The following is a 24,747-nucleotide window of genomic DNA, read 5'->3' on the forward strand; positions in this document are numbered from 1 at the left end:
AATAAAGTGGTACTTTCTAGGTTTCAGCTTTGGCATGGGCTTGGGGAGGAAAATCGACCCTCAGGCAACAAAGAGGGAGAGAAGAGGTGGAGGGACATACACAGAGAAAAATCAGATTAATATGTTGAGGTATGACACAATCCTGCCATAAAATCTTAATCTGGTAAACCACTTATTTCTTGAGAATTTTCCTGCCCCATGTAGGCTCTGGAACACTGTCCTAACTCAGTTCTGCCACCATTGCAGACATCCCCAGGGGTCTCAAAGTGTGAATGTGAGAGTGTGTGATCCTTTGGCTGGTCTCCAGCCTAGAGATTATTGCAAGTTTGGAGACAGGGTGGATCTTCACCTCCCTTTACCTCCCCTTCAACCAGGATGCTGCTGCCTATTTCCTCAGGCCTATCCTTGAAGTGGGTAGCTCTTCTTAACATTTTTGACCTCCCATCCCCCTCTGGATCATCCCCTGGTTTGCCACATGGACTGAAAAGCTCTGATGAGGAATTAAATCCTGGGGTCATGGATGAGATTTCACTCCACACTCGAGGCTGCTGCCCATCTCCCCAGCTTGACTCTCTCCTTGGTGAGATTGTATTAGCCACTTTCATTTTCTACAAAAAGAGATCTCCTAGAGAGGTCACATTGACTGGAAGGGGGAGGTTGGGGATCTGTTTACTGATAATATTTCCTTGAATGGAAATGCATATTCAGAACTCCTGCCCCCCAAGTTGCATCTTTATACTATAATATCTGCAGGCAGATCATAAATTGGTAGAAAATGGAGTCAAAATACGATAGCTTCACAACAATAAGAAACTGAGAAGTGTATATCTTAGCCAATGTTCCACAACTTACTCTCCATTCAAAATTAATGTCATAGTCTTATATATATAACATTTAAATGGCCATTTTATATTTTTCTGTTGAGGGAAAATATTTAAGTAAATAATCAGCAAGAATTATAATAAAAACTCTATTTAAAAAAAAAAAAACCTTCCTGGGACTTCCCTGGTGGCACAGTGGATAAGACTTCACGCTCCCAGTGCAGGGGGCCCGGGTTCAATCCCTGGTCAGGGAACTAGATCCCACATTCATGCCACAACTAAGGAGCTCTGGAGCCGCAACTAAGGAGATCCATGTGCCACAACTAAGGAGCCCACAAGCTGCAACTAAAGAGCCTGCCTGCCGCAACTAAGACCTGGTGCAAACAAATAAATAAATAAATAAAAGCTTCCCATAATATCACTGTAATTATGCAATTACTTATTTTCGCCTTTTTAATGCTCCGGTTTTCGTTAACTTTCTGGATTTGGTAGCTCTCCAGGTAAACATGATGCACTTTTTTGGTACACTTTATCACCAGCCCATGACATTAAATGAGATAATATGTGTAATCCCAGTGCCTGACATAGAGTACATGCTCAATAAATGGTAATTATTATAATTATTAATGATAAAACCCCACCACTAACAATTGCTTCAGTTTAGTCAAACTTTAACCTCTTTTAAAATATAAATAATTCTGGAAATATTTAAATTATATAGGGGTAATTTGATTTGTAGTATTAATTCCCTTGAAACTTTGTGGGCCTGGAGTAGGAAAAAAGTACGAAAACGGCATGTATCTACCTTCACAAATTTGGTCAGGGATATCTACAGTGAAAAAGCTAATTTTGAATTCTAAGTTTTAAAATAGTAATAATCTATAATTTTCTAAAATATTTAGATAAAAATATATTTGGTCCACTTATGGCAGATAGTCACATGCTTGTAAAAGGGATTGGAGTAAAAGCTTAATGACAGCTTATGGTACATTTTCAAGCTAACTTTCCTACAGTATGGACCCTTCCAGTGTCACAAAAGTCCATCCAGAACCATGACCACCAAAGCCAGCCAGGAAGATTGATCAGAAAGGTGAAATATACTGATGCCAACCATGCATTTTTATTGCTTTCATTGCCCAGCAGTGGCATAAACATTATATCATCATCATTTCTACAAAGATACTGATACTCTTTCTTTAGAACCATCTAGAATCTGACATATTCTTAGAAATAGTCATCATTATCTTTTGAGAGTGTCTGGTTTAGAGAAATGATCAAAAGTCTCTTTAAAGTAAGCCTGATGACTAAGTAATTAAATTAGTTGACATTAAATCTTCTTACTGTCCCACCCTGAACCAGGCCTTAATCCTCAACTTGACTTCAATCTAGGTTTCTCACTTCCTTTTCAGAACCGCATGATTGAAATACATCCAGCTTCGTATGCATGGGCTTGCATATCCATATCTACTGATCTGAGAAGAGTACTCTCGTAAAGGAAAGCCCCTTCATTTCCCTATAGTTCTCTTGAAGACCACTCCTCTCCCATCTCCCTTCCCTCAGATCTTCAATTTGGACAACACAATTTTGACTCTTTTCTTGGTATTGTCCTAAAGGAAGCTATCAAGTGACAAAGGATGAAAATTTTCAATGCATTCTTTAAAAAATTCTTTTGATATTTTTTCATCACACAGGATGCAAGAGTATGCTGTGTAAACATAGAAGCTATGAAAAAAAGAACTAGGAAGGTAGCTGAAGATGTTACAAGTAACTGTCTCCATCGGGATGTTGAACTGGGAATGGTCTTATAAAACATGTAGAAAACAAGAAAATAGATATGTGGGTGCACTGAAGAACAAAATAAATAAGAATATTTTATTAAATTAATGCAGGTGTAAACAGTGACAATCCACTGCAGAACTAGATATCATCTCTGCCTGTATCATTTACAATGAAACACAAGACAAAGGGATAAAGTGCCTTACAAATCCCATACCACAAGAAGGCATTAAGATTTAGGAATGGAGTAAATAGACTTTACGTCTTGCTGAACCAGAATCCTCACTGGTACTTCACACAAACAAAGGATACTGTCACTCAAACAAAGGATACTGTCACTCAAACAAGGGATATTGTGCAAATGAACATGTACAAAAAGATAACAGGAAAAGTTCTATTGGAGATTCTGTTTCTTCAGCCTTGACATGTGGCAAAGCAAAGACGGTCTTCCTTGTCAGTGATCCAGGTAAATGGCCAAGAGGGAAGAAATACTCTGGGACCTCCTGAGAGGGCATCTGAACTTTTGGAAAGCAATGTATTAGGAGGTCTGTGTAGTGGTGAGAACTGGTGGGACTCAAGGGTTCAGGCACAGCTCACAGGCATCACAGGCCTTTTCTGGCACAGATGAAGGTCTAGGGTCAAGGTACTTGACTGGAATTTCCAAAAAGAACATGTAATTTTGCAAGTGCAACATTGAATTCAAGTTTCTTTTTTTTTTTTTTTTGCAGTACGCAGGCCTCTCACTGTTGTGGCCTCTCCCGTTGTGGAGCATAGGCTCTAGACGCACAGGCTCAGCGGTCATGGCTCACGGGCCCAGCCGCTCCGCAGCATGTGGGATCTTCCCGGACCGGGGCACGAACCCGCGTCCCCTGCATCGGCAGGCGGACTCTCAACCACTGCGCCACCAGGGAAGCCCCGAATTCAAGTTTATACTCAAGAGAAAACAGAAAAAAAACAAGTTCCAGACATGATTCTGTCATACAGACTTAGCAATAAAGTCATCCTTTAGAGCCAGGTTGACCCCATGTACCCTGGAAAATCCATTTTGAGAAACACATTCTCTCTTTGAGAAACACAAAATAAACCAAATCCAAACACAGTCATAGAGCAAGTACTCGACAAATGCTGGTTGTCTAAATGTAGATGTAGTAACTCTTTAGTATGTACTACATCATATGAAAGATACTAAGAGACTATGGAAAAGATGACCTAGAACAAACAAGACATAGTACCCAGCCACTGGGAACTTCAAATTTGTTCTGTCTACTACATAAGAAATAGTATATTAAATAAAAATAGCAAAGGGCACAGAAGACGCATAATGCATTACTACTTATGTGAAAAAGAGCAAAAACTAAAAATATATACACATTTTACAAACATTTCCACATATGTTCATAGAATATCTTTAGAAGACAAATAAACAAAAGACAAGTGTTGTTGCTTCTGGAAAGGGAAACTAGATGAGTAGGAGGATGGAATAGAGACTTTTTAATGTCTCCTACTGGACTTTTTGAATTTTGAATCATAAAAAAGTATGAATTCAAAATTCAATTGCATTTAAATAAAAAAGAAAACTGCTAGACAATACTAGGCACTATATAAATAAACATCAAATTGCATGGCAAAGGCAAACAAATCAGGGGTAAATATAGTCATAGAAAAGGAATTCAAGAGCTGTTTTCCACAGTTTTAAAAAATCTGACATCTCATAAACTAAAATTGCTTTGATTATTAAAATGTTTAAGTATTTTCAACTGTCCAGGAACACACTGGCTGGCTACCCAGAGCGTCCCCTCCTTCGGCAGCATTTCTAGACTTTCCTCCTCATACAAGCATTCTCCTCGAACACCGTATACTATGATAATGCACCATGTTGTAGCAATACATTTTCTTACTGCTGTCCCCATGATACTATGAGCTCCTCGAGGGGAAGTGCTTTATCTTGCTCACATCTGTATACTCTGCCTGGCACAGTGATTAACATGGTAGGGCGCTTCCTAAATGTTCACTGAATGAATGAATTTCTTAAAGTAAAACAGAGCTGTAAATTGTATTCTAAAAGGACAGTGGGTAAAAAAATTTTTTAATTAAAAAAATATTAAAAAGAATGTGTATATGTGTATAACTGAGTTACTTTGCTGTACAGCAAAGATCGGCACAACATTGTAAATCAACTACACCTTAATTAAAAGAAAGAAATAAAAGGACAGTGGGTGACAGTCTCGGATATCTGAGGTCTGCTGTTTATTGTCTTGGGCACGTTATTTTATCTTTGCTCCCTCAGCTGTGAAATGGGTAGAATAGTGCTTGCTACAACACAGCTGCTACAGGAATGAAATGAGATTATGTGTACACATAGTTGTAAAGCTGATACTTAAACGTAACATATTTTGGTAATGTATCTTACTTTGAGGTCTGAGAATAAGATTATCCAAGTCAGTCAAAGTATCAATGGGTTAAATAAGGTAATATCCTATACAAACCAATGGTTTGTTCTCTATGGTTCCTATGTACTGATAGTTATAGAGGATATCAAGCAACTTACAAATACTATATTTTGCTGGACACACACAAGTCATCAAGCAGTAAGTTTGGTCTGGTGACATAATTTTAACTTCTAATACAGCATATCTTCAAAAGAAATCACTCATAACCACACTCACATGACAAGACCCCACAGACTTAAAATAAATAAAAATAACTCATACTTAAGTACTGTTGCAACACTGGGACTCTCAATTACCCAGAAGACAAATCAACACTGAGTGAAGGCAAAGGGCACTTCTGCAGGAACTGACCATTAAATCAGGGAATCTCAACCTGTTTTCCTAGGATGAGTGATGGATAATTTGCATGGAGATTTATCATTCAGAAGTGTCCTTTCTCCTTTTCATATGCATTGATGAGTCTCCCAGTCATTTTGAAGTACCAAGGTTTCCTTCCAGGCTAAGGCTACCTTTTTTACTCCTTCTTCCTTTGTTCTCTTCTTCTTTCCCAGCTTCCATTTTCAGAGCTTGGGCCTTTTAAGTTCTACATCATCTGCAGCCCACTGGCCCATTGCATGCCTCTGGTCATGCCTAGCCCTGACGAACTCAAACCACAGGCTGAGAATCCCTGCTTTAAGATCAGAAGTTTCAACGTCGGATTACGTCTCCTCAAATTGTGTATCTGGAGAGTGAAAATGAGAAACATAAGTTATATTTGCTAGATGATATAATAAACTTGCAATAAGAGAAAGAAGCATATTATATTTATGTCCAATTCCCCTTACATGATAAAGTGTAACCAACCATCCTGGTTTGCCAGGAACTGTCCTGGTTGTGAAACTGAAAGACCCATGTTCTGAGAAAACCCTTAGTCCCGGGCAAACTGGGATGGTTTGTCACCCTAGGATGCTCCAAACAACACTCATTAATTAGCTTTACAACACAAATGAGTGCTATGGACTACATAACGAAACATGCCTGAGCTTGTCCAAGGTAATTAGACTACTTTAAACTTGGGCTCATTGTGAAGTGTGGTTTCTAATTACATTAATAAGAATTAGAAACCTTAATATAACTTTCCTCTTAGTTCAATCATCTGGGTGAGGTCTTTGTGGACTTCTACAAATGTAGACATTTGTTGTGGAATGGATTTAAGTGAACAGGTTAAGAGTAAGGTTCTATAGTCAGGCTAGTGGGCCCCAACGCCTTATTTTTGCCAGATTTGTGTTCTTGGGTAATTTATATTATCTTCTTGACGCTCTGTTTTCTCTACTATAAAATGGGAATAATCCTAGTATTATCCTAGGATAATAAATAAATAAATTCTCTTTGATTTTGTGGAGGGAGGAGATTGAAGTACTGCACATGAAGCAGTACACACAGTGCCTGATACACGTTTTATCTATCTATCTATCTATCTATTTATCTATCTATCCATCCATCCATCCATCTATCTATCACCCATCCACATAAATCACTTCGGTCCCCTGTTGCAGGGAGATGTTAGGATGCAGAGCAATAGAAACCTAACAGAGAGAAGCTGCCTCCTTCCCCCACCTCCGCAAAGAGCCATCCCTCTACTCTCCTTTGCCATCCCTAAATCTCAGACTGTGGGAATAGTTCTTATATCAGAGTTGTGAGGCAAAGAGGAGCTGGCAGTTCCAACAGTCAGCATTCTGTAAAATGAGGGGAGATTATGGCTGATAGCCTTCTCCTTGTTCTTTAACTTTTTGTTTACTTTTCCTTCAACTTCCGATCCCTGCTAATATTCTTACCATTTTGCTGCTTTGAGTTCATATCTCGGGTGCCACATTTTTCCATATCCATCACTTCCACTTGAAAAAAAAATTATTTTTATTTCCATATAACACAACTCTACATCCCACACAGTGACTCAAGTTTAAATCCCAGGTTCCTATGAAACATTTTTAATCCCTTAGGAAATCTGGTAGACTTCCATATTCCAGGAGTCCCAACCCCTGAGGTTAATTCAACAGTTTAATTAATTCAAAATTTTCTAGATTTTATTCAGGAGTATATACTTATATTTTCCATTCTTCCCCCAGAGATGTACCATATTCTGAGATACTTTATTATACGCTGGTTATCTAGTCGTTTCTAATGCCAACTAATTATTTTTCACATGGAAATGCAAGTTGGCCATAGCCACTTCCTTGGACAAATCAAAGCCATCTCAGGTCTTCCTATCACTGAAACTTGATCCTTATACTCTGGCTATCTCAGTTCTGTTAAGTACTTGTTCATTAGAAGAAGCTGACCTCCACTCCCTCAATTACACCACTTTCCCAGATCCACCCACCTCTTAAGGGGTTGTAGGGAATTTCTCAACGACTATTGGAATTCCCTTCCATTTTCCACTTCCCTATTTGTCATCAGATAACTCTATACACAGATCATCATCAGATCCTTTGGTGTACTTCTCAAAGTACTGGGGAAATGTTCGCTCTGAATCATCTTAAAATGAAAGGAAATTATTTGAATAGCCACGTTTCCCTGAATTTTAATTGCCCCCTTGGGTAAATAGAGAAATACACACATTAAAATTATTTTAAAATCTATATAACACCCTCAGCCAGAAATCTTGCAAACTACTCTATGGTAAAAGTATCACTGCTCTCCATAAAGAACTATTTTTATTATTTAAAGGTCCCAGAAACCAGCTCAATATAACAGTGCAACTAATGCTTGACAAATTGAACTGAAACCAACAGGCATTTAGCTTTTTCTCTTCTGTAAGTCTGTGGTTATTTGCATGACAGAAAGAAATTGTTTAACACTTGGTCTTCTTCAACCTCCATACACAACCTTTCTCTCACGATCTTCACCCAGCAATCCTGTACAGCTTCACTATAATTGCTATCAAACAGTGGAGTGTCTTTGTGCTACCTTGCAGAGGCAAGTCAGGTTTGCTTGCAGCCATGATCCAATTCTCACCCCCTTGGAAAGGTTACTACAAGTGTTCACTGCCGCCCTTCAATGAAAGTGATACTGCAGAACAGTAACTAAAAACCTACTTTGCATAACTGAAAGTTGGCCCTGGAAGGGAAAGCTAATAGGAAACCATTTGATAAATCACTGTTTCCTGCTGGGGGCACCTCTAGCATTTTGGGTAGAAAAGCTCCCTGTTACATGGGACTGTTCTGCAGATTACAGGAGATTTAGCATCCCTGGCTCTGCCCACTAAGTGCCATTGTGACAACAGTAGCACTCTCATACACTTCTCCTCAACCCCAATGGAGACTATTACAATAAAGGAAATACCATCTCTTTTTAGATAGAAGATGATTGTCAGGGTTACACTAAGGAACAACAGGAGAGCTCCCAGAATCACCAAGTGAGTCCTCTTTTTTGCTGGATCTGGATATGGTTCTGAAAAACAAAACAAAATAAAAAGAAACTAAAGATAAAATCTTCTTTGGAAGGGCAAGAGAATAATCATCTTTGAAGCTTAATTTAGGATAGTATGAGGTTAATTTTCTTAAATACCATAAGTTCCTTTCCAGTGAGTGGCTGGAATGGTGAGATACCTCAGATATGAAAATGGGAGCAGCATGGAAAAGTGGAAGCAGCCCAAGTTTTGGAAAGATGAACCTGGGGTTAAGTTCTGCTGCCACTCACTAGTTTTGAGATCTCCAGTAAGTCCTTTAACCAGCCTAAAAAATGGAAATGCTAATGAAATTTTTGTGAGGCTAATGTTTCTAAAGTGCTTTTCACAGGGAGTGGCAACTCAATATTATATGGTAGCCTTGATTATTTCACTTCCTGCATTCCTTAATATAAAAGGTAGCAGCCTACTGCACATGGCAAAGATGGAACATGAAGGCCAACTGGCATTGTCAAAGAGCTCCTGCTTCCCCATATCTGTGGCCATGATTGGGACCATTGTTTGCTATCTTTTCTTTCTCCACAGTTTGAACATCTTGGGACATCTAATCATTGGCACCTCTCACCAACCTGTCTCCAGTCCCATGCAGGAAGAAAAGGGGTCTTATGGCACATGATGCTCAGAGACTGCTAACTCCCACCTCCCACCATTAGCCATGATCCATGACTACCTAGTTCAAGCTTTAAAGCTGTAGTCAGTTTTTCTCTAGTAGCTTGCAGTTTACAGAGCCTGTTAATAACTTTATGAATTAGGTGTGCCATTTTTTATTTTTTAAATCCCCAGGTTACAGATGAGGAAACAGATTCTGAGCAGTTAGGTGAGTTAACCCTAGGTCTTCCCACAAGTAAGTTATCATAAAATAGCTTTTAAATGACAGGAACCTATTATACTAATGCAGCTCCTACCAAAGTGATTCACACCCCAGTAAGAGCATCTCTTTAATTTTCTAAACTTCTTTTGTTCTTTTTGTTCATAGGACCACCCTGGATTATTTTTTCCTATTGTTTACCTTTTCTATTCAATTTTTTATTTGTTTTCTCTGAAGTACCTAAGCTTTACTTTCAACATCTAGTGGGGGAGAGAGTGGTGAGAAGTGCCTCTGAGAAGCAGACAATATAAACCTCTGGGTTTATATTGGGTTGGCCAAAAAGTTCACTCGCTTTTAAGTAAAAATAAAAGACACATTTTTCATTTTCACGAAGAACTTCATTGAACAACGGATTCACTAACCAAACGAACTTTTTGGCCAAACCAATATTAACATCATGCTCTCAAGCTCGCCTTCTCTAAAGGTCTGAGCCTCTCACTAGACTGTATCCTGCCTTACCCACTTCTATAGGAGAGTGAGATAAAAATAAAATAGTTGATTCTGCGCAAACAAGAGTCTCAAATTATTTTCATACACCGTAGCTCATGTATTCCTATGATGGTATTGCCCAATAGGTTATAACTATATAAGAAAAGTGAAACACACAGAAGTCAAGTTGCTTGCCCAGGGACACACAGCCTTATATCTTACGCACTAAGCAGACTACCTTGGAGGAGGCAGATGGGGAGGAAGGATCTCTCCCGTTTGGAATAAGATAGGAAAGTACATTCCATTTGCTTCCTGCCACAGAAACCCTGGAAAGAAGGAAACAGCTCTGATGTGCTCAGATTTGGATTCCTGAAACTTGGTCTGAGTTGAGTCTTCCTCTCAGGTGCTGCCCTAGATCCCCCAGCCACAAGAGCATGTCCTACATAAAATGAGATTGCCTGTTTTATTATCTACTTCCTGGAGAGTGTTAACTGAGTCCCCAATGCCTGGCACGTACCACATATTCAATAAATATTTGCTGAATGTTTATTAAGTTGCAATATGACTTGGACGAATGGAGGTGAGGAAGTAGGATGCATTTTGTAAATACAGTGTTATTCATTCATTCAACAAACAATGAAAGCTTACAATGAGCAGGCATCAGGCTAGGTACCAAGGGACAGTACTAGGCACATTTTAATTGAGACATTCATAATATTACCTGGGATGACCAATTCAGCTGTACTGTTTTCCTCATGACCTAATCTCCGAAAAATGCAGTAGAAAATCTCGTTAGCTGTTGTGTTGATTCTTAGTGTGCTGGTCACATTGAAAAGCTTCTCCTCCCTCTTGGAACTGGTAATGGTGGTTTTGCCACTCAGGACTCGGTGGTCACTGCTTGTCCAGATGACTTCAGCCTCAGGGTAACCCTCAGCCTGACACATTAGTTCATGTTCAGAGGTGACTGGATCCACAGAAATTGTTTGGTTGATTTTGCGGTATGAAGCTAGGTCATGAGCAAAAAGAAGGCATGGCTTTCACTTAGCACAGAACTAGACATGTGGCTTGGTCTTGTCTACCTTAGAAAGAATACCAGTCCAGGCTGTTCTCAGAGAAATAAGCTTAATTTTCAGATGTTTCAGCAGTGGGGAATGCCTGGTAGTTCTGCCTCAACTCTTCCACTCATATTTGGGCCAAGTTTGGGCTTAAAGGAACAACTACCTTGCTATAAAAAACATATTGCTATTTTTATTGAGCTCAAAGTATTGATAAATGTATAGATTAATTAAAAGAGAATTGTCATCTTTAAACCAGTAGTCTTTCTATCTAAATATAAAATATGTTTGTCCATTTACTCAAGTCTTTATATGTTTCGCAGTAAAGTTTTACAGTTTTTACAAAGGGCCAAATTCTTAAATTTATTATCTCTTTGTTGATGTAAAGCTGTCTTTATAAACATGAACATCTCCAGCTGGTCAGTACTGTTTTCTTAGACTTTATTTAATAAACAGAAAATCTCATTTTGATGGGCCATTCACTTTTCCAATTTTAGGTAAATGATAAGAAATTAGGTATGAAAATAGTATAACGTCATTGTAAAAGTGGATACGTGTTCCCTGCATGATAATTTTTAAAGTTTAAATGCATTTTAAAAAATTTTACAATAGTTTTAGATTTACAGAAAAGTTGCAAAGATAGTACAGAGTGCCCACATACCTCTCCTGTTTCCTCTATTGTTACCATCTTACATTACCATGGTACTTTCATCCTAACTAAGGAACCAACATTAGTACAGTACTATTAACTAAACTTTATACTTTGTTCCATTTCACTAGTTTTCCCTAATGTCCTTTTTCTGTTCTAGGATCTCATCTAGAATACCATATTATGATACTTATTTTTTAAACTTTTTATGCTGGTTATTTTAATAAATCATTTAATTATACTCAAGGAAGAAACTTTGATTAAATTTTAGATCGTAAGTTTGGGACCCTTTTAGGATTAAATGTACTAAATATTCTAGTAGATGTACTAAATATTCTAGTAGATTATTTAGTGCATTTACAATGCCTAATAACTTTTTCATGTTTATTCATGATAAGTATGTTAACATGTTATTATTCTGTTGGCACAATTTTTATTTTACTCCTAATATTTTAGTGTAACCACTAATGGTCCACCTAGAGCCTTAATTCTCCATTCCTTTACTAAAGACACAACAATGGCTTTGTGATATGATATATTCACAGAGATTTAATACAATACAGCCAGGATCAAACAAAACTGAAATAATGATATTATGTTCAATGAAAACATTGGAAATCAACATAATTACAATTTCAAAACATATAAATAATGGTTCTCATGAGTACTTGAATCCTCAACCTTTATCTATTATATTTAAGCATTCTTTTAAAAAGGAATCCACTGATTATACCTCATGAAATAATATTACCATAACAGGTTCTAATTCATATAGCACATAGCTTGATTTTTGGACAATTAAAATTCCAAGCCTAAAATCAGAGTGAATAGTAAACTTTAAGGGTAAAATGTTTGCTTTTTTACCCTTTGATTATTATTTTTAATGGAATAAGAATAAAGAAGAATGTTGTTTCATGCCTGGGCATATGTATAAATGTACTGTACCGTTAACGGCCCAACAAATTAGCGGATTCATTCTACTCACTGATTAAATACCCATTTTATTAGTCTCTCAAGTGGAGCACATGTATTTGGGTTTAATAAGAAAATATTAGAACCTCCACTTATATGTATTTTTATCAAAACAATTAAGAAATAATCTAAGCTTAATGAGATTTACTGATTGACACTGGGCCTCACTTTGTCTTAAAGGAATAGGGGAGTTTTATAACACCTAAGGGAGGACAGTGACTTGTTTGGGATTATTACAGATATTCAGGTTCTCTCATATAATTTCTTTTTAAATATTTATTTATTTAGCTGTGTCGGGTCTTAGTTGTGGCATGCGGGATCTAGTTCCCTGACCAGGGATCAAACCTGGGCCCCCTGCGTTGAGAGTGCAGAGTCTTAGCCAGTGGACCACTAGGGAAGTCTCTCTCATCTAATTTTAACTAAACTAACCTGCTTACAAAATGAACAACTAATTAAAAGGTTTCCCACAAAGAAACTGAGGACTGGATATATTACCAATAAATCAAGCAAAAACCAAAAGGAAATGGCAAGAGTGATACTTCTTACCATGACTTTATGAAGTAAAACAACAAGTACCTAATTGGATCTGACAAGGCATTGGTTAAAAAAACCTTAAGATTGTCAAGACCATCCATTTTTGTTAATGCGAAATTTCACCTAAGATATATTATGCCTTGAAATATTAGCTAACTATAGTGAAGCATCATAATTAGTAAGACTGAAAATATTGTTTATTAAATTTTCATTTCATATTTTTAAAATTTCTATTTTTGTACATTTATAGAATGTGCAATGTATTATGTTGAACCATATGAAATTGGTGATATTCAATTTCTTTTGCCTTTAAAAAATGTCAATTTCTGATGATATAACATATATTAGCACAAGTACATTCTTTATAAACACACACATACATATATTAGTTTAACATGCTTTACTAATGGGGTAGGTAATCGAAAACATTTGCAGACTCCTGGTTTACTAGATCTAGCGTACACATGTTCTAATGCAACTATTACATCTGGACAACGAAAAGCTAACAGTAGTTTTGAAGTCAATATACAACTCAGGGCTTCCCTGGTGGCACAGTGGTTGAGAGTCCGCCTGCCAATGCAGGGGACACGGGTTCGTGCCCCAGTCCGGGAAGATCCCACACGCCATGGAGAGGCTGGGCCCGTGAGCCATGGCCGCTGAGCCTATGCGTCCGGAGCCTGTGCTCCGCAATGGGAGAGGCCACAACAGTGAGAGGCCCGCGTACCGCAAAAAAAAAAAAAATACAACTCAATACACACTTTGGAGGTACAAATACAGGAAATAAACCTGGTTGTTAAGGGCACAGACTTCAGAGACAGATTGCTTGAGTTTAGAACCTGGCTTCATCACTTAATAGTTTAATGAACTTGGCAAATTACTTAATTTCTTTGGACCTCAGTTTGCTCAGCCATGAAATGAGAAGAATACCACCACATATCACTGACTCTTAAGATGTCACCTACTGAAAGACACACTCAGATTTCAGAGATAGTAAAATGTGAAAAACATGCATCTTAGACATGATAAAGCTCCTACTCCATAGAGTCGCTTGAGGATTAAATGAGATAATATAGGCAAAGTGCTTAGGATAGGCCCTGGCACATAAGTACTATATAAGTGTTAATTACTACTGCTTTTACTGCTAGAGCTGCTCTTCCTCTTCTTACTACTAGCAAAGTGCACTCATGTGGTATTCTTTAGAAAGTACTGACAGTTCCTGATGAACAGTCTTGGAAATAAATTTTCATGTATCCAAACCTGTTCGTGTTTCAAATTTTTTAGGCTTATCCTATTTGAGGAAATATGCCATTCATTCATTCATTCAACATATATATTTTTGTGGGTTCTTATCATCCTACTACTCTTATATGCCAAGTCCTAGGGATACAGTAATAAATAAAATAGATGAAATCTCTGCCTTTGTGGACTATATATTCTAGAAGAAGGAGAGAGATAATAAACAAAATATGTAGGTACATTTATATGATATGTTACATGATATATTAGATGGGGATTTAATGCTACAGGGAAAACTTAAACAGGGCTGGTTGGTGAATTTGGAGGAGAGATGGGGTTGGTGAAGAATGATAGCAGTTAATCCTTGGTCCATATGAACAAATTGGCTTTATCAGGGTAACTATACATACTCTGTTCTTTCAATGCCTCATCCCATTTAAGTTCTTGAAAGTAGAAATGGGCACTTCATTTTCCCTGCTATTAGATTCAGTGTTTAAGGAAAAATAACATTTTCAACTGAAAGTCAGATGCCTGAGAGTCTGGTATTTAAACAAACATGAAAGGTGCAATAACACCAAAGGGATAATAATTGAGTTAATCTAAAGCTAAACTCTTTCAAATTTCAGTTTTGAAATGCTTCACCTTTAAAATCCCATGGTGAGTAAACTCCCTATGGGGAAGCTGTGTTACCACATGTTTGCAGTGATGGGAAGCGAAGCCCGACAGCGTTACTGTGAAATCGTTTGCATATGGAGGTGACTCAGGAGTTCTACTTCCCTGAGTTGTAAAGCTCATGCAAGCTGGCCACACTTCTTTGGTGACACTGCCTCAGTGCAATTGAAGCTTGGTAGCTGACTTGCTTTCAGTGCAGCTCAACTTGACCTCCAAGACCACTATGTGCAAATGACAACTAGATGGAGTGGGACTAGGATGCCAAATTAGTAATTTATAGTACAAAATGGAATGGTCAGACAAATCACATCCTCAAATCTGGTTGGTCATCTGCTTTGCTCCATCAAGGACCCCTCCTTGGAAAAACCATCAGTGCCAAGAGATTTCCCATTGTGTCAAACCACAGCAAAGGAAATCACAAATCCACAAGGGACATTACAGAGCCCAGATAACCTGGAAGAACACCCTTCTTCACTACAGGGACAGCTTTTCCACTCTCTGCATACTCTCTAAGACTGATGAGAGACTCTTCTTCTGGAAGCAGAGACATATACTCTATACTTCCTTCTAACCGACTGCCAGGCTTATGCTCTTCCTCCCTACCCTAGATCCAGCAATGCCGGCTGTTCATGGAGCTAAGTCTTGATAATTTCTTTAATGCCTTGAAACATAGTATGCCTGATATTTGCTGATGGACTGAAGAAAAGTTAAAAATCCCAACTTGGGATCCCATCAGCTTGCTTTCATGAATATCTGTTATGGAGAAGCATATGGTAAGATACAATTAAATTAAATCTACCTCACAAGACAAGTGACATTTTGACAACAGTAGCATTAATTGAGCCAGAATTAGAGACCCAGCAATGTACCATAAAACAGATGCATTTCTCCTAATTCCTATATAATTTTGATTTTGACTTTATAATGATTAGTTACCCCTTTATGATAAGTGTAAACTTTTTCTATTTATATTCCTGACATTCAGATTGATGGTACTTAGGTCAGGAATAGAAACACCAAGGGATGATGATTTAATTCTAGTCACATATTAAAAGGTCACCATGTAAACAAAAGAAGCAAGCAGATAATCTCAAAACTATGACTAGAGATGGCAGATTTCAGCTCAATATCAGAAAGTAATTACAATAGGCTATAGAAGGAAGGTCCAAATGACAGGGGTATCATTGTAGGAAGTATGTGAGTAGAAGATCCTTTCAGGGGATTGCTGTTCTTTGGGTGTTTGGATTAGCTGCTCTTGCCTCGGATCCTTTCAGCTCTCAATTTTATGAATCTTAACAGTGAAAGCAGAGGTGGTCAGCTAAGGTGTTTTCCTTTACTGAGCTAGAAGCAATCCAAAACTTTGAATCCAGGTGACCTGATGTCATATTTATAGGTCAGTACCCAGGAATTTGACACAGTTCCTCTTCAATACTCCAAGATAAAAATGGTACAGATTTTTAAGATGAATGTATGCCTAGTGAGCATAGTTTATACTGTCTCTGAGGAAGAATAGTTTATTCAATACTTGACATGATTATTTTTTGCCTTCATAGATTGACTTCAAGTCTTTTTGAATGTGAACCTTACAATGGGGTTTGTCATTAATATATTTATTTGGATTTGACATAGAGAGGTTCAAAGAAAAAATGCTGGCAGACCTCATAAAATTAAGAAATAAGTATTGAATTTAAAAATTCTTGGAGGGACACACAAATAGTGACTATTATCTTTGCATGCCATGGAAGATAGTGGTGAAGGGAGGAGAGACACTTTTGTGGTTCATTTATTCTCTTCCACAGTTTCCGAATTATTTGCAAGAAAAAAATATATATATTTATATATATTACTTTTATAATAATAAAAAAGTGAAGATTAGGAATTTATTTACTTTTTTATTTTTTTTTTTTAATTTTCTTTTTTGCGGTACGTGGGCCTTTCATGCCGTGGCCTCTCCTGTTGTGGAGCACAGGCTCCGGACGCGCAGGCTCAGCGGCCATGGCTCATGGGCCCAGCCGCTCCGCGGCATGCGGGATCCTCCCAGACCGGGGCAAGAACCCGTGCCCCCTGAATCGGCAGGCGGACTCCCAACCACTGCACCACCAGGGAAGCCCTAGGAATTTATTTTTAGGAAAACTGAACATGTTGTGAAACATGACTGCCACATTTGGCTCTGGATCTCCAGGGACTATCAAACAGGATGTGCTCAAGCAACGCTCATTGGATGAGTATGTGAATGAATGAATGAACAGACTGCTGCTGTGGAAAGTGAGGCTGGACTTCCAAGATTGAAAAGTTCTCAACACTGAGATATGGTTTTAATAAAGGCTGTGTCTATCTGTAATAGGTCTTACCATTGACTTTCAAAGTAATCCGCTTGTAGTCGGCACCGCCATAGCTGATCAAGCAGCAGTAAATTCCTGCATCCTGCAATTTCACATCTGTTATCTGAAGTGCGGCCTTCCCCAAGGGGAGCTGGTTCTTCAACAGCAGGGCCCTCTGGTTGTAGCTACTGTGTTGAACATTCAGGTCTTCCTCCCCATTCACAAACTGAATAATTTTCTTATCTTCCATTTCCCAGTAAACAACTAATGCCAACAGGTTTAATTGTTTGTCTACTGGAAATCTGCATTCCAATGTCACATTGCTGCCATATTCTACCACATACAGGTCCTTGGGAACTGTGATAGTAAATGCTGAAAAGAAAGATGACCAATCTTTAGAAGACGGAAAATTCCTCAAAAAATTTATAGAATGAATGCAGGGTTTATAAAAGCTTTATCTGATCACTTATGTGATAATTACATTTAAGGACTTACTTCCCTGAAATACATATTTTATCCAGTGAGCTTGAGACATGTTTTACGATGTATATCTCACTCCTGAGTTAAAATAATAAAATTAGCTAAACAAGTTGTAGTCCCAAAATTCATAAACATACACTACTGTAGAAATATTACATGGTAATGGGGTGCTTATAACAAGGGATACTTTGTTTCATGTGGACATCCCCAGAATGTCCTTTGACTGGACACTCATTGCTTTTTACATAGTCTAAATCATAGATTCCAATAGTCCTCTCTACATACTGCCTGAAACTCTTAATCAGTTGTCTGGCCAGAGGTAGATGAGTACAGAGATTTAGGGAGGGTCTCAGGCTGATGCCAGTACTGTGTTACCCTGACACTGCATGTACACTATAATTCTTCCTTAGAATATACTCACTGGGAAAAGCAGGTCATAGAGCAAGGTGGATAGAATGATCCTGCTTGTTTAAAACAAGCATATAAAAGTATACACATAGGCCATTTCCTCAGATATTTTAAGTAATTACCCTTGGGAAATGGATAATGGATAATGAGTAATGGATAAATGGATATGGGTTAATTTTGTTTCTTTAGATGTGTCCATACTCCCTATATCTTTGTCCACTGAAATAGGTCTATGAAATATGTTTATGAATTATAATGAAGGAAAAATAGAATGTCTTCTCTACAAAAATTATATCTATTTTATTATTTCAGTTTTTATCTTATAGTTAAAATATTTAAATTATAGAACCTAATGAAAGGATTTGGTGTCTTACCTTTCAGCAAACAACAGTAAGCCATGAATGTAAAGATACTGTATATCCTCATCTTTCTGGAATGACCTAATTATGGAAAACACAAAAAGAAAACTGCTTTACTCAATAATTGAATATCCAGACATTATGGGACTTGGCAGTTTTAATTGAAATTGTCTTTTGATAACCAGACAATGACTGATTTGTAAGTGCTGAAATACAGCAGGGAATTTAGAAGTTCAATACCTTCACTTAATATCCCACAGCCACATAAAGCTAAATGAAAAAAAAAAAAGGTACTATGATGAGAATTCTAATTACAAGGCCTGTAAAAAAACTTGTACACTCAAAAGAAACCAAGAAGAAAATATTGCACCAAAATCCTCTCAATTACTTTTTGTTTTTTTCCTGCAGTGTAACATATCTAGAAATCCAAGCCTGCCCTATACAAAATTTCAAAGCAAGGAGAATCTAACTTCCATTATCTCCCACCTTTCAATGCCTCTTCCCCCCACTAGCAGCTTTCATCCTACCCTTTAACTATTCAAGCCTTCCACATTATTATCCCAACCATGCCAGTTCTCCCTCAGGTTCCATCCTTCTAAAATCTCCTCTTTCGTCCTTTGCTTATCCCAAATTATAAATTCCATTCCCTCAATAAACTGATTCCACTAGTAGCAGGGGGAGTGAGAAGGAGAAACAGTTGGATTCAACCACTTCACATTAAGATGTGACTCACTCACGGCCCTCTTTCAGGGGTATCTGCCTAGATTCTACACTTCATTGTGTCATCCTGCTTGAAATTCTACCAATTCTTTGATTCAGCAAACATTGATTGAGTAGTTTTTCTGTGCCAGGCACTAATTTAGGCATTAGGGATACAGCAGTGAACAGGAAAGAAAAGTCACTCTCCTCTAGGAGCATATATTCCAGTAGAGGAGTAAATAGAGATTTGTTCTATAGTTCAGCAAATCTGTTTATTTATTAATGTATTTTCTCTCTCATGTAATACATACATTTACATTTTGAGAAGAAAGCCAGCTTTCTGCCTTAGGGTCTCTTCGACCTTTGTATACATACAAAAACTCACAATTGATCAACTAATCAATGTTACACATATGTAAGGCAGAAGATTTATGTCATGCATATATAAATAGCTCCTAAAAATCAATAAGAAAAGTACACACAACCCAACAGGAAAATGAGCCAAAGGTTCTAATATACAGTTCAGAGAATAAGAAATACAAATGACATCTAAACATAGGAAACGATGCTCAATTTTACCAATAAAGAAAAAAATAATAGTTTAAGATATGAGACACCATTTTTCACTTATTAGCTTGATCAAAATTATAAAGTTTCCTAATATTTAGCATTTCTGAGGATATGAACAAATGGGTTTCCTTACCCACTAATGGTAGGAATGTGAAGTTGTATAACCTTTTTTGGAAGGGCAATTTGGTAATCTCCATTAAAATCTTAAATGTATATGTCATATTAGCTTTCACTTCCTCTCTGAGAAATATATCTTACAAAAACAAAAACACATGCATGTAACAATAGACGCCAAAGGATTAGCATTGTTAATACCAGCCCCAAACTGGGAAAACCCTAGATAGCCTAAATGGTTAAATAAATTTTGGTATGTCCATATAATGTAATACCATTAAGGAAAGAATACATGTAGATGTATTGACTTTGTAAAGATGTAGAAAGTAAGTTGCAGAACAGTATATGTAGCAGAAATCCACTTTTGTTTAAAAAAGAAATAATCTGTGTGTGTATATTTAGACATGGAAATTTACAGAAAAATCCATACCAAGATGCTGACAGTAATTATATCTAGGAACGAAATTAAAGGAAGAATAGTCAGGTATTTATCTCTTTATAGTTTTCGAAAGGAAGAAAGGATGGGAGAAAAAGAAGAAAAGGGAGATGAGATTGTGAATGACTTCTTTGGTGTTTTCCTGTGTCCAGATTTTCAAACCAATGAATATGTTTTATTTTTATTAGAAAAAAATAAAAACAAAATTTAATGAACCATTTCATCTTGCCAAGCGGCAGAGAGTTTGGCAGATGGAGTAGTATAATGGAAAGAACCCCAGAACCCCAAACATCAGAGTTGAGGTAGAATAATGGCATGTGTTTATTTTTCTGTTTTTTCTTCATTATTAAAATAATATTACCACATTATGGCAAATAAGAAAAAAAGGGGAAAGTCACCCACTATTCCATCACTTAACCCAGGGAGCATCTGGTAATGCCTGGAAACATCTTTAGTTGTCAAAATAGGGTGGAGAGAGGGTTGCTACTATCTAGTGAGTAGAGGCCAGGGATGCTGCTAAACCTCCTACAATGCACAGGACAGCCCCCACAGCAAAGAACTATCTGTCCCAAAATGTCAACAGTGCCAAGGCTGAGAAACCTTGCAACCACTGTGAGCATTTCGGTATATATTTTTGTTCCAGTCTTTTCCCCATGAAGCTTTTAAGAACAATTATACACATAACACCCATTTTTTCATTGAATATTTTGACAAATAATTTCCATTTTACTGCATGATATTTATAAGTATCTTGTTTAGTGGTCCCGTAATGTTTAGTTTCCCTGTTGTTAGGTAAGGATTGTTTCCAGTTTTAAAAATATAAGTATTTGTGTATTCAGCAAATATTTGTTAAGTGTCTACTGTGTACCAGGTCCCAGGCTAGGCCCTGAGGACAGATTTTCCTCAAGCGGAACTGTTGATCAAGGACAAAGAACATTTTCCTGGTTCTTGATACATGTGGATAATTGGTGCCAGTTACATTGGGTCTTCACTTAGCACTTGGTTTTGTTTAAAATATATATTTTTTCTAATTTAATTACAAAGTACAACTTGAAGTTTGTTGATTGTTTTAGTTCTTTTATGAATTATATGATCATTTTTTGGCTTGTTTATCTTACTGGTTTCTTATCAACCTGTATGAATCCTTCATGTTCATATAGATATACACATACAAAAATGGTAAAATAAAAAATATCATCATCATCCTCTTGCTAGTGTTAGGTACATAATTCTTATTTCACTCCTTTCTGTCTGCCCTGTACATTGGAAACAGGGATGGCAGCCAGGACTGTGAGAACACAAAGGTTGCTGAAATGAGGCTGCAGCAGCTATCTGCCTATCCTTTACTTGGGCCAGAGTTGATTATACCACAATTATAAAATACTAATGTGATATAATAAACACAAATACATTTATTGGGCAGAAGAAAACTTAAGATGCCCCTAACTCCAAGTAAAGAACTGAATAAAACAGAGGGGCATTAAATCCACTCATGGATTTCAACTAACTTTTCCAATGTTTATGGCATACCCTGGTGGAGTTCCTACCCCTTAACGAATTTAGTTGAAAATTTTAGAGGTAATAAAAGTTTACTGGAAGGTGATGGATTAGATCTGATATTTACCTAATTCCTCATTACAGCTCCTCTTCCAAGGCTCCATTCCCTTGGAATGCAGTTGTTGTTAGTGGAGGGAAGATAGGTAGATAGATAGATAGATAGATAGGGACCATGTAAACAGACATGGTCTTTGACCTCTAAACTCCACATTAGGGCAGTTGGTCTGAGAACACTGACATCTTCTTCAGGGAAGAAACTCTGACAGTATATCTGAATTCCCAGACAAGAACTGAGATATTTAAAGAGCAAGGAAAACGTGAACTAGGGAAGAAGCGATGGTTCATTCAGGATGGGGAAGCAGGTTTGTCCCTAGGGGAACCCAGTGTAACACTATGGAGCTGATACTACTTCTCTAGCTTGCTAAGGTAGGATGGGTAGGACGAAAAGACAGGGAAAAGAACTCAAGCTTTCTTTCTCAAAAGTATAAGCAAGGAGTGTCTTGATATCTGTTAGTTCAGGGTTTCCTTTGATTGTTACCTGATGTATATGTACTATGATTTGATTTTTAAAAATTCCTAGAGTTTGAAAATGTGTCTCCAAGTAAGCTGAAAACCTACCCAATTAACAGATCGAGTTGATCTATTTAAACCTCTATGAAATACAAAACTCTGTTAAACTCGACTAAACCCTGTGTCCTTTCTCCTTCCCCTCAGTCACACTGAGATATTCTTGTACATTTCCCAGGTGTCGCTTCAATTCCCAATAGTATTTCTGTGGCTTCCTTTAAGACCACACTCTAACTATTGTCCTGTAACCTCTGCCTACTGTACTTAACTGAAAAAAAGGCTATTTTTTTCTTTAGAGTATCACAGTTCTTAAAAACTGCTGGGCAACTGTCAATGTGAACTGACACAACCTTTCTGGAAGGAAATTTTCAATTTGTATCAAAAGGCTGTTAAAACATTCAGACTTTGATTAAGTAGTTATACTTGTAATAGTTAATCCGAAAGAAATAATCAACAGTGTCCCAGATATTTATATGCAATGATGTTCAGTGAATGGCTAAAATAGTGAACCACTGTAAATAATCTTTATGTCCAGCATGGGGGATTAATTTTGTTTGGTTATCCAGCACCATGGAATGTAGCCATTAAAAAAAATCACATTTTTAGACAGCAATTTAATCCATAGAAAATCAGCCACATTAGGTGCACAAAACAAGGTGGAACAATGATACGTGAAGACTCCCTGTGTTTTAAGACAAACCCAAACTGAACTTTGACATAGGCTAAGCTCAATGTGGCTAAGAAATGTTTAACATTTTTTTCCTTAGGCTCCTCTCTTCCACCTTCAGGACTCCTTTAGTCCTCAAAGCAGATAGAGCAAAGAACTCGGGCTCGGGTATCCTGGCTCTTACAGCAGGAAGGGACCTTAAGAGATGCTGCAGGTGTGATGACTTACACAGATCAGACTGCTAGTGAGCAGCTAAAGGTGGACTGGGACCCGGGTGTCCCGACCTCTAACCCAGGAATTTCCCTCTAGACCCGGTTACCCACCTCAGGACCACATTCGTGAACGCGCAGGAACATATATGTACTTACAGGATAAGCAAAACTGAATCCCCCTAGCTAAAGGCTAAACTTGTTACTTGTTCCAATTAACCTTAATCGGTTCTACTGCACCCAAACCATCACGCTTTCCCTTTCCCTTCTCCTCTCTCCATCCCAAAGAAAGGGTCTGTTGACGTTCCGTTTTAAAGTGCCCAGCGAGATGGCCAAAGATGCTGGCCAGTGAGCGAGAACGCTCCCTACCTGCGGGCGGGAGACTCGGCTGGCGGGGAGGCTTCGGCACTGCGCCCGGGACTGCGAGGACCACCCGCGGCGGCCCGCAGCTAAAGAGCTAGCGTGGATGAGTTCTCCGCCCACCCCTGCCAGACAGTCCCGCCCCCGGGTCAGCACCCCACGCCCCCGACTGGATTTTCTTACGCTGCCGCTAAACTTGTAATCTGGAAAACAAGCGGATTTTTCATTTTTGGAATAAAAGGTTAGATAAGTGAAACCAAAAGTGAAACTTAAGTCCGGCTTCCCGTAAATCAGCTTTTCAAAAGGAAAGCTTCAAAGATTAAAACAAATCAATATCTGATGTTTTAAACAATGTTTAAAAACAAACCAACGTCCGAAATCATCGCAAAGATTTCAGACGTTGGTTTTACCTTCAGAATTCACACTCTAAATTCTGCCATGCGGTTTCCCCTCTTTCTGATAAAAGCTTTTACAAGATAACGGATCATCCTGATAACTTGCTATAAATCTACAACATAAAGAAAGTAAAACGACAGGCCCATATGGCTTTGGTTTTTATTCTAGAAAGTAGGTGTGTGTGATAGGAAACATATTTTTAAAACGTGGACTTTGTCACTTCCTCAAAGTTCCTCGACCTAGTGAAACTATCATTGCTTTGTCATTAAAACAACTTCCCATCAGGACTTAAACCTTTTAAGAATGCTCTGGATCCCCGCTATCCTGCCGTCCTTGAGATCCACGTTGGGGTAGCACAGGTGAGGGTTAAGAAAATCCTCTGGTAACTCCGGATCAATGGTTGAGCCCAAGCTGAAACCACGTCACTCATACTGAGGCGGCGGCAGAATTGTGTCAAGCATTCCCCACTACTGAACTTCTAGATGCGGCTCTCTTGCTCTTTCGTTCTCTCGCTCTTTAGCGCAGTCTCGCTCTCCCTCTCTTCTTTCTTTTTAATTTTAAATTGATATATTGGACTCTTCATTGTTTGCTTTTCCTGTTTATTCATCTCAACTGCAATTCAAATTACTGCATAAGGAATGAATATTGAGCTGTCTGTTGTCTTGGATACGGCATTTGCTTCCCAAGTAAGAATTTT

General features: G+C 37.9%; 2 protein-coding genes across 8 annotated transcripts in view; one reads left to right on the top strand and one right to left on the bottom strand.

Moving 5' to 3' along the window:
• Nucleotides 1-1,919: 1,919 nt before the first annotated feature.
• The window catches only part of CD274 (CD274 molecule), a 34,735-nt gene continuing 11,907 nt past the window's right edge, over nt 1,920-24,747 (bottom strand). For 2 of the 6 annotated variants that reach the window (XM_049711331.1, XM_049711330.1), the window contains exons 2-5: nt 18,491-18,556; nt 17,259-17,600; nt 10,511-10,795; nt 7,230-8,476 (exon numbers count right to left, since the gene is read on the bottom strand). In XM_049711331.1, coding sequence (XP_049567288.1) covers nt 8,205-8,476; nt 10,511-10,795; nt 17,259-17,600; nt 18,491-18,542 — 951 coding nt within the window. In that variant the 5' untranslated portion in view covers nt 18,543-18,556 and the 3' untranslated portion in view covers nt 7,230-8,204. Of the gene's footprint in view, nt 5,769-6,861; nt 6,922-7,229; nt 8,477-10,510; nt 10,796-17,258; nt 17,601-18,490; nt 18,557-21,918; nt 21,938-23,663; nt 23,779-24,747 lie in introns of those variants that run through there. The other 4 variants (XM_004279110.3, XM_049711332.1, XM_049711329.1 and 1 more) reach the window with 4 other exon arrangements.
• The window catches only part of PLGRKT (plasminogen receptor with a C-terminal lysine), a 62,242-nt gene continuing 62,002 nt past the window's right edge, over nt 24,508-24,747 (top strand). Inside the window, exon 1 of one of the 2 annotated variants that reach the window (XM_049711336.1) lies at nt 24,508-24,736. The gene's annotated coding sequence lies outside the window, so the exon portion shown is untranslated. The remainder of the gene's footprint in view (nt 24,737-24,747) is intronic. The other variant, XM_033404391.2, reaches the window with a different exon arrangement.

The sequence above is a fragment of the Orcinus orca genome, chromosome 6 (assembly GCF_937001465.1).
Source record: "Orcinus orca chromosome 6, mOrcOrc1.1, whole genome shotgun sequence".
NCBI lineage: Eukaryota > Metazoa > Chordata > Mammalia > Artiodactyla > Delphinidae > Orcinus > Orcinus orca.